General features: G+C 35.3%; 1 protein-coding gene across 1 annotated transcript in view; it reads right to left on the reverse strand.

Moving 5' to 3' along the window:
• The window catches only part of LOC149780332 (sodium- and chloride-dependent transporter XTRP3-like), a 101,567-nt gene extending 93,262 nt beyond the window's left edge, over positions 1-8,305 (reverse strand). The window contains exon 1 of the mRNA XM_089937208.1: positions 7,482-8,305. Within this exon, the coding sequence (XP_089793334.1) occupies positions 7,482-7,821 (340 nt within the window). The 5' untranslated portion in view covers positions 7,822-8,305. The remainder of the gene's footprint in view (positions 1-7,481) is intronic.
• Positions 8,306-9,417: the final 1,112 nt, after the last annotated feature.

Raw genomic sequence — 9,417 nt, forward strand, 5'->3', positions numbered from 1 at the left:
CATAGCAAAACAAAAAACAGCCCTTTTCAGGGCTAACCAATACTCTAGAAAAGAAATAACGATCCATTTGCCAATGTGTGTAGGTAGAGTAGTGTGAAAATAAACACTAAATCTTTCTTAAAAATTTTGAGGGTATGTGTTGGTGTGATTGTGTTTGTAAGTGATAAAGTAGGTTGGTGTGGATAGTAGATTAAAATGATGTTTGTTTTTTTGGGCTGTTTGAGGTGTATATTTTGGGTTAGATTGGATTGCTTTGCGTATGTGGATAGTCTATTGAAGTGATGGGTAGCATAAAAAAGTGAGTGAGTGTTTCTTTTAGGTCCGCGCTTTGTTGTTTTTTTTTTTTTTTTTTTTTTTTTTGGTCATGATCTAGGTAAGATGAATTTTATGTTTTTTAGGGGATGTTTTCCTTCACGTACGCGCTTTCAGTATAAATTGAAACTCGTTCGGCAGTCCAGCTACCCTTGTTGATTGATCAACACCGAAAAATGAACACGAGACTTGAGAAACTGTTGGAGCTTCATGTGCATCTGGAATATGCCAGGCGCATATTAAATGAACTGGCCGCGGAAGCCATTGTCGAGGAGGGAAGGATAAGAGAGGAGGAAAGAAGAAACAAAGAAGAGGAGGAGAGAAGATATAAAGAAGAGGAGGAGGAAAAGGAGAGAAGAAAAAATTTCAGAATCCCAGAGAGTGAAAATTGGGATTCTGAAGCGACATATCCTGCCTCTGCTCTCTCCCCCCAAAAGGTAAAAAGTAACTGGGGGATAAGATGTGTATGTGGTGCCAGGCCTGGAAGGTGCCACCATTAACCAGGTGTCCATGAAGTTCCAAACAAAACAGCCCTTTTCAGGGCTACCCAATACTCTAGAAAAGAAATAACTATTAATTTGCCAATGTGTGTAGGTAGAGTAGTGTGAAAATAAACACTAACTCTTTATTAATAGTGGAAGTGTGTGTTTGTGTGTTTGTGTTTGTAAATGGTGAAGTAAGTTAGTGTGAATAGTAGATTATGGGTTTCTTAGCGTATGTGAAGAGTATAGTTAGGGTTATATTATATGAAATGAGAAAGTAGGGGGATGTTTTCCTTCACGTACGCGCGATGTTGGGTCATCATCTAGGTAAGATGAATTTTATGTATTAGGGGATGTTTTCCTTCACGTTCGCACTTTTCGTATAAGAACCCACAATATTCGTTGTTCAAACCATTCTGCAAAGAATACAAAGAAGATGGCGTCAAACCACCTTAACAAAATGGAAAAATTGCAAAACGTCATGGACAATTTAGGAATGTTTGAGCAAATGTTGGTTAACCTAAACGAGGATCACTACTCATATAGTCCCCATAGAGTGAAGATGGAGATAAATAATTTAAGAAAAATGAAGGTAATCATTAGTGATCTGTTGAAAGAAATCAAGGAGGAAAAGGAGGATGAAGAGGAAAGGATAAGGATGAGAGAATGGAATGAAAAAATTGAAAAAGAAGAAGAAAATGAAAAGAGGAAGAAAGAAGAGGAGGAAGAGAAGAAGAAGAAAAAAAAGAAAGAGAAGAAGAGTGTAGGAGATAAAATAAGAACTTGGTGGAGGAAAAGAAGAAATTAGAAGAAGAAGAAGAAAACCCAAAGGCCCTTTTCAGGGCCAGCCATATTTCTCGAAAAGAGATAGCCTTTTGAATTGCCTACCCTTTTTTAAAAATAATTTTTTTAAATTTAAAGAAAAAAAATCCCATGTTAAATTCCCCTTGTCCCTAAACAAGCCCAAACTCTATTCCCCATGTTAAATTCCCCTTGTCGGTAGAGTGACCCACGATTTATTCCCATGTTAAATCCCCTTGTCGGTAGAGTGACCCACGATTTTTCGCCATGTTAAATTTCCCTTGTCGGTAGAGTGCCCCAGGGGTCTTTTTAATGGTAATTCCCATTGTCGGTAGGGTGCCCCCCTTCACTACTTTTGTTACATTGTTGTTGAGACTTTTTCATCATGGGGACACATGCGGGGAAGTGCATGTTTGTTTACACTTTAAATTCTAGTATCTATTCAAGTAGAAAATAAAAAGAATAAAACAGCATAACATTGTTTAGAATTTTCTTGTTGAAAATTTCCAAACAAGTTTTACAAATCTATCCCGAACGTTAAAAAATGAGACCGAAACTTCTACTTGCTAAGACTATCTGCTTAAATTATAACATTTGATGTTCAATGCATCAATAATTTCTTCTATTTTATAAAAACATAAAAATATAGAGTTTGAACTTATGGTAAAGTAACGAGTTGTCCGCATAAAATTGAATATACTGATTAATATTGGTCTGTGAAATTTGAAGTAAGGAAAAAAAACTTCTTAACTAAGTTTAAATCCATTCATATATCCCATACAACAGTTTTAAAATCAAAGCTAAACAGTAAATCATATCTGCAATGCAGACAGACAGATGACGCTACTCTCACAGAATATATGTAGGCTTAGCAAAGGTCACGTATATAGGGACTTTCAAAGGGTTGTATAATTTATTTCATAAAAAGACACATGTCTAATTCATTTTTTAAAAGTATAGACACATATCTAATTCATTTTTTAAAAGTATACATTAAAAAGTATGAAAAGAATGTGTGAGTAAAAAGGGGATATGTAATACATACAATACCACACAAGTGTTTTGTTCCGAGTAGGGGAAAAGAACTCCTTTGATACAGCGGAGGAATACAAGTCTTGGCATGACGGCACACATATATTTCTACGCCGTATCAAACTTGTTCTTTCCGCCCATGAAGTTTTGGGTAAATATCAGTCCTCATCATTCTGGTAATAAAATAAAGACAATTTTAATTTGATTTATACATCTCCTGGGACATGGAAATATCTTTTTCTATTGCGAGGATTAGCCGTTCTGAAAATCGGGGGGGGGATATCTTTTCTTTATTTATTGGACCCAATCCAGAATTTCTAAACTCCATATTGAAACAATTGCCAACTACTTCCTGACAAACCGGTATGTGTGTATGACCCCAGAAAAATCTAAATATCCGTGGCATGGAATTCAATGAAAGCTGATGATATAAACAAACAAATATGACATGTTTGTCAACAACTGCTGGAGTACAGGCATAATAAACTGTAATGATAATACGATGTGCGTATGCGATCGGTAAGACGATAGAACTGCCTGCATGGAAACATCGCTCTCTAACGGTGTGTAGTTTCATTCAATCCGGCATCTCGCGCGTCTCTGAGATCTTTGTCATTGGAAGGTCCGGCATAGGTATATGCAAACACTGTCAAACTCAAAACGAGGCTCACTAAAATTACGCGTCCGGTGCTCGTGAGACGGTTGAGACTTTTAATAACCGGCCAATGATATTGGCTTGCCAATTTAGGCCCAGTATCAGCAAGTCTGGTAAAGTCGATTGTCAGATTCGTCGCCGCTGTTACTGGCAAACACTTTTTATGTTTATGTTTTTGCTTGGGACAGACAACATACAATTTGTATCGGTAATGCAAGGTTTTCGCTTCTGTCACTAAATCTCTTTCGAAAACATTCGTCCGGTTGTGACACTATTTCACAGAACACTTAAGCGAGTGGCATGAACTTCCAATTTTGCACCAATACATTATCCTACCTTTGTACTTGCTGAATATACTTGCATATATCGCTGATGTAAAAATAGTGCTGATGGACTTGTAGATAGTGTTCTTATTTTTCAGACAGAAGAAAATACGAAAGATGCAAAATGAGCGGCACCTATCGGTAAAACTCAGTTGTGCGGATCATTACCAGGATCAGGACCTATCGGTAACAATCAACTGTACAGACATTTACAGGGTCTAAACATATCTCTTAGAGTCATTTAACGTCTTCTTGAAAGAGGTTGGATGTAATAAGTATCGTATGCAAGACAATGAACGGGGCTTTCTGTAGCTAAAGATGGCCTCCTAGTCGCACCTGTTATTGCCGGCTACATCATCCCTCCCTTAGCTTTATAATGATTCCCTTTACATGTCATCTCTAAGAACAATATAGCGATCTAGCACAACCCCACTGTATGTATAGTTGTCCAATTGAAAACGTTGACATTTAGGATGAGTAATGACAATATGTAACGAAAGATCCATGATAAAATAACTAAAGTGTTTCCTTTCTACAGAATAGGCTTGGCAATAAGTACTTGAAATAACCCATGTAGAGTATAAAAGGAAAGAGATATCCAGGGCATTAGTCAGCGTCGGGTAATGTGGCGTGTCTCTAGACAAATTTATTCTAAACACCAAGCCACTCCAAATTGAATCAAAAAGAAAAATTCAGTAATCAGTTAATCTATGAATCGGTGGATGGACCGATCAATTAATCACTTAGTCAACAGGTGTATAGGTACCGTTTTAACTTGAGCCTCGGGGTTGTATCCTAATTAAAAGAGTAACAGAATAATCTGAGAGAGAGAGAGAGAGAGAGAGAGCACATTGATATAGACAGAGGGACTATATACTCTTTGTTTCTGTAACCAGTCGATATTCCAATAAAACTTTGCTTGTTATTTGCGTGTAGAATATTCCTTTCCACTTTCAATTAAACACATTGTATGTTGGTACAGATCGAGGAACTGCCTGCCAACATCATAGACGCAAATTTGGTAGCATAATGCTACTTATCGATCCATGTAGAATTTCTAGTGAAGAGGACAGACTCGGATCTGATGGCGCATTAAGATTTGGTTCTAGATGGTCTGTAGCTAAATACATACAATTTCTGGCAAATAACTGACGAGCTTGAAACACCAGGACAGTAAATCCATATTGATTATGCTTAGGACCAGAATGCACTTCGATCATCAGCAGCAATAATGTCGACAAACACGTCTCAAAGCTTTTCTTGCTATTTGTTAATTTGAACGGATAAGGATGGTATTAATTTTTACCACCGGGCAAGGCAAACCACTAGCTGGTTAGAACTATAACAAATATAAAGAACGAATGTTCTGGGGTAATATTGCAAAACTTGCTAAATTGTAATAAAAATTTAAAAGTGAATGTAAGGAAGAATCAATCATAAAATGAATACAGTCGTTTTGACAGAATAACACTATATATATATATATATATATATATATATATATATATATATATATATATATATATATATATATATATATATATATATATATATATATATATATATATATATATATATATATATATATATATATATATGTGTGTGTGTGTGTGTGTGTGTGTGTGTGTGTGTGTGTGTTGATTTCTTTTAATTTAAACATGTAAATAGTTCTGGTTTCTCGGCTTATGTGTTACGTATTTGTTTTCTTTTGTAAGTTGTTTCTTCTCCAGACAAAAAGTATGATTAACTCGAAACGCCTAGAAGCTAATTTAACTGCATCGATACCAACTCATTAGTGACGTATGAAAATAAAGATAATTTTTTTTATATATCTCGTAGTATATCACTGATATTATATATATATATATATATATATATATATATATATATATATATATATATATATATATATATATATATATATATATATATATATATATATATAATTACTCAGTATAAACATCTTTTGCTGTTTTCGCTCGTTTTGATGAACACCCTCACTGATCTCAGGTTAAGTTTATTTCTGTTCATTGTAAGAGGTTTAAAGAAGACTAGCCTCCATATCCATGTATCGCTGAAAACACATGACTGGTAGACATTTGGAAGTAACTCTTTTATCGTAGCTGTGCTTGGACGATCTGCCCAGAAGGAACGGCCTTGAGCTATCATTTATTTAAGACATATTGGACGGTCTGCCCAGAGGGCAGGGAGACAAGCACTATAGCCTGTTTAATACATATTGGATAATCAACCCAGAAGGTAGGGAAGCGTGCACCATCATTTATTTAAGAATATTGGACGATCTGCCCAGAAGGCAGGGATGCTTGCACTATCATTTATTTAAGATATATTGGATGATCTACCCAGAAGGCAGAGAGGCTTGAACTATTATTTATTTAAGACATACTGTACGTCTGCCCAGAAGGCAGGGATTCTTGCATTGTCATTTAAGACATATTGGACGATCTGCTCATTTATTTTCAGTCATTCCTATTTCTTGATTGCAATAGGATGAAAGGACAAAGAAGATGAAACTTAGTCGTCTTTTCCTTAATTTACATTATTTACATTCCTCCTTTTATTTTAGTGTAACGTTTAGTCATTGTGGACAAAAGCAGACAATTCTTTTGAGGATGAATAAAACAATCTGAGGTTTTAAGTATATACATAGGTAAGGAAAATGAACAGAAATTATTGCTAACAAAGGGCCTGCCAAATTAAGAAACCGGACAATTAGGTCGAATTTCTTTTTCAATAAGCTCGGTCGTAATTCCCAATTCTCTTAATATACGAACACTCCGATTCACCATAGATTATTTGACAATGATATCGAACATGCCTGCTACATACAATATTCATCTGAATTTCTTTAAGTTTTTAAAGCTACTGAATTATCTTACACAATGTATCACCTCGTATAATATTATCTCAGTTTGAAATTTATAAGAACTCTACCTGGTAGATTTTTTTTTTATATTATAGCTTTTTCAAACAAGTATCAAATTTAACAGTCACGTGCACCTTAATTTGGCAGTTTGCAACAGTTACATCGTCTAGTATTAAGCTATCTGACGCCATCTTTGATTCATTTAGAATCGTGTGGTATGCATAATCAAGATTTATGTTTTCAGTTGTCACTGATAAATCAACAAAACAAGGACTGCGAATAATATATTCAGTTTAGACTAAACAATATAAATGAAAAATATTATGCTAATTGTATAAAATCAATACTTTTTAAAGCATTCAGAACAGACTGGAATCGATAAAATGTTAAATAGGTGAACAAAGTACGACTTTTAATCAAGAAAACTATTAACCATTCTCAGTCATAGAACCCACAACTAATTCTAGTCTATTTTGTAAGGTTCATACTCAAAGAATTATCTATGTAAATGTCTGAAATTTATACATTCTCTGGCATGTGTTCAATCGCAATCTATATAATACTCTCTCTAGACGATATAAAGACAGCATTCTGTAAATATTTCAGAGGCGATTCGTGTGTACAGACTAAGATTTTCAAATCAGCATTAATTCGAAATTATCTGATGTGTCATGCGATAACATTGAATTAAAACGAGATCTTTCTAAGATTTATGTTTTTATATTTAATCCACAGCAGTCGGAGAAGAAGGGAATTGTGTTTTCTGATAAGGACACCATCAAGACAGGACATATAGCCCTCTAATGGTCATCAGATAAATAATAGTTTAATTATATTTATATGTAATCTCTCCAGCAAACAAATACACGAGCATGTGCACGATAGAAACATGGATCTATATACATACATACAATTATACATACATAAAAAATACATACATACATACATACATACATACATACATACATACATACATACATACAACCTACCTCCTCCATTTTTCTGAGTTAGATACGGAAATCTCCATACATTGCCGAGACCGACGGCATAGCCAATCAGAGAGAGTAGAAATTGGGCCCTGTTGTCCCATGTTTCTCTTTCCTCGCCAGTATGCCGGTTCAGTTTCTGCTCCAAATCTATTTTTAGCAAGTTCGCCGTTGACGCTTCCGGTGCGATACTGAGAGAGCTGCCTAACGTACTTCCATAGGAACTAGGGGGACTTGGTAAGGTCAAGGTTTCTTTGTCGTCAGTATGTGCCACCTGCTCCTTCAAAGAGTTCGAAGGTAGAAGACTGTTTAATTCAATTTTTTCAATACCTTTCCTTGCCATGATATTTCTTTAAAATATATTGTATGAAACTCGTTTTACTGGTCCTGTTTTTCACTTCTCACATGTTGCAATACCTGCAATGGCGTCCATTGAAGAGCATAGCATAATGAAGAATTGCCCTTCATTTGAAATACCACACTTATACAAAGGAAGTTCGTACGTTTTCGTCCTTTTTACTGCGCTGCTGTTTCACGTCACACTTCCCTGCAAGGCTTTCTCTACGACTATACCAGTTATAAAGCTTTGTCCTTCATTTGACACTCCGAAGGTGGAATCACCTGGAATCACGTGAAACCAGCACGAACTGACGGAAACCGACGTATCCAAGCAGGAAATGAAACATCATTAAGAAACAAGGGCACAAAATTTATCCTTAGAGTCAAATAATTCAGAATTAAAGAATCACAGACATAAGAAATCTCAGAATCAATTAACGCTTAGCAGAAATAAAGAAATCATCAGAACTGCGGTGTGCTGAAGAATGACTTAGGTATTCAGTCCAAATAGACCTATAATAGCATCAACATCAGACTATAGAGCAACAGGCAGGTTTCGTGTCTCAGAATCGATATTAGTGGTATTGTGCTGAGAGTGGAGAAGCAGTGGACGACATTAAGAGGTTGTTTTTGCAAGATGTTTGTACTGATGAAAGTAGGATGCATTTTTTATTGGAATTCGATTGTGTAGATGTCATTCTTGAATTATATATATATATATATATATATATATATATATATATATATATATATATATATATATATAGAGAGAGAGAGAGAGAGAGAGAGAGAGAGAGAGAGAGAGAGAGAGAGAGAGATTGATTGTTACTAAAATGCCCTCGTGTTGTTGTAGGGTTTTAATATTTAATATTTCAGGAAAAAATATAACTCGATGATTCTGCTCCTTCAAGAGCTCTTATTTTAGGTGGTTAATATGAACTGGTTAGGTAGCGTCTTAGTGCTAATTTAAAAATCAATATTGATTTTAATATTGTGGATTGATCGAATCTACCCCACCCCCTTTGGTGCTTTTTATACTGGCAACGGGGGGGGGGGGGGCTTAAATTGAAAACCATAAAGTTCAAAATATTTTCGTTTCATCTATTGAGTTTCCATTCGAGAGAACATGAAATCTGTGTTGTGAACATCGAACAAGGTCGGTGTTTTAAATAATAACCATCGCCAGTAACCCTGGTTTTTGAACAGGATTGTCCACTTTGTGCATGGTGTAGGAAGAACAGATTGGGATCAAAATGGCGGACAAAGTTGGAGGAAAAAATCCAGAATTCAAGAGAGTTGATAAATTGCTGACGTTGCATTGCATAAAATATGGACAGAAATATATTTATAAATAATATAGATATATTAAACAAAGTATGATTAAAGGTGACATTTAAGTAAAATCGTATTATTAGTGTTTTTGAGATTTGAATCATCCAGTTGAACTTCTTCATGCGATGTTCCCGGTTCATCACTGGTTTAGTGATAGTGGTCAAGACATCTTTTTCAGACAGAATATATTAAGTCCCCATGAGCTGTCCGCTTCGTTTTGCTGAATGGCAATAAGACTCATGGCGGAACGAATAAGCTCTATAGGAAA

This window comes from Sinohyriopsis cumingii, chromosome 16 (assembly GCF_028554795.1).
Source record: "Sinohyriopsis cumingii isolate HCF-2022 chromosome 16, ASM2855479v2, whole genome shotgun sequence".
NCBI classification, from domain to species: Eukaryota; Metazoa; Mollusca; class Bivalvia; order Unionida; family Unionidae; genus Sinohyriopsis; species Sinohyriopsis cumingii.